Here is a 504-nt window from a genome sequence, read left to right as displayed (position 1 = left end):
AGTAAATAGCCTCCGATGAGCTAAACTTACTTCTTAACTTTATTATGATCCCAGTGTCTTTGAGGTCACTGACACAGAAAAATATTTCTTCAGGTAAAGGAAGAGTATTCAAAAGAGAAGAATCTGCCAGTCTAAGACCAGTCCTACCTTCTCCTCCATAGTCAAAATGACAGATTTTGAAATTCCTTATGTTTTAGTGTCTAATGTTCACTTTCCCTCTGGCAGGCCAGAGCGGAGCTGGGAATAACTGGGCCAAGGGCCACTACACAGAGGGAGCTGAGCTGGTTGACTCGGTCCTGGACGTGGTGAGGAAGGAGTCAGAGAGCTGTGACTGTCTCCAGGGCTTCCAGCTGACCCACTCTCTGGGGGGCGGCACCGGGTCCGGGATGGGCACCCTGCTCATCAGCAAGATCCGGGAAGAGTACCCAGACCGCATCATGAACACCTTCAGCGTCATGCCCTCACCCAAGGTGTCAGACACGGTGGTGGAGCCCTACAACGCCA

At 51.0% G+C, this 504-nt stretch overlaps 1 protein-coding gene across 1 annotated transcript; it reads left to right on the top strand.

The window, feature by feature from the left end:
• Positions 1-9: 9 nt before the first annotated feature.
• Positions 10-501, top strand: LOC108525712 (tubulin beta chain-like; the record flags this gene model as incomplete). The annotated part of the gene is made up of 1 exon (XM_017866587.1): positions 10-501. A coding segment is annotated over exon 1 (298 nt), but the record flags the coding sequence as incomplete, so codon positions are not given.
• Positions 502-504: the final 3 nt, after the last annotated feature.

This window comes from Rhinopithecus bieti, unplaced genomic scaffold (assembly GCF_001698545.2).
Source record: "Rhinopithecus bieti isolate Rb0 unplaced genomic scaffold, ASM169854v2 repeat_14564, whole genome shotgun sequence".
Taxonomy (NCBI): domain Eukaryota; kingdom Metazoa; phylum Chordata; class Mammalia; order Primates; family Cercopithecidae; genus Rhinopithecus; species Rhinopithecus bieti.
This window is presented reverse-complemented; position numbering and strand designations above follow the sequence as displayed.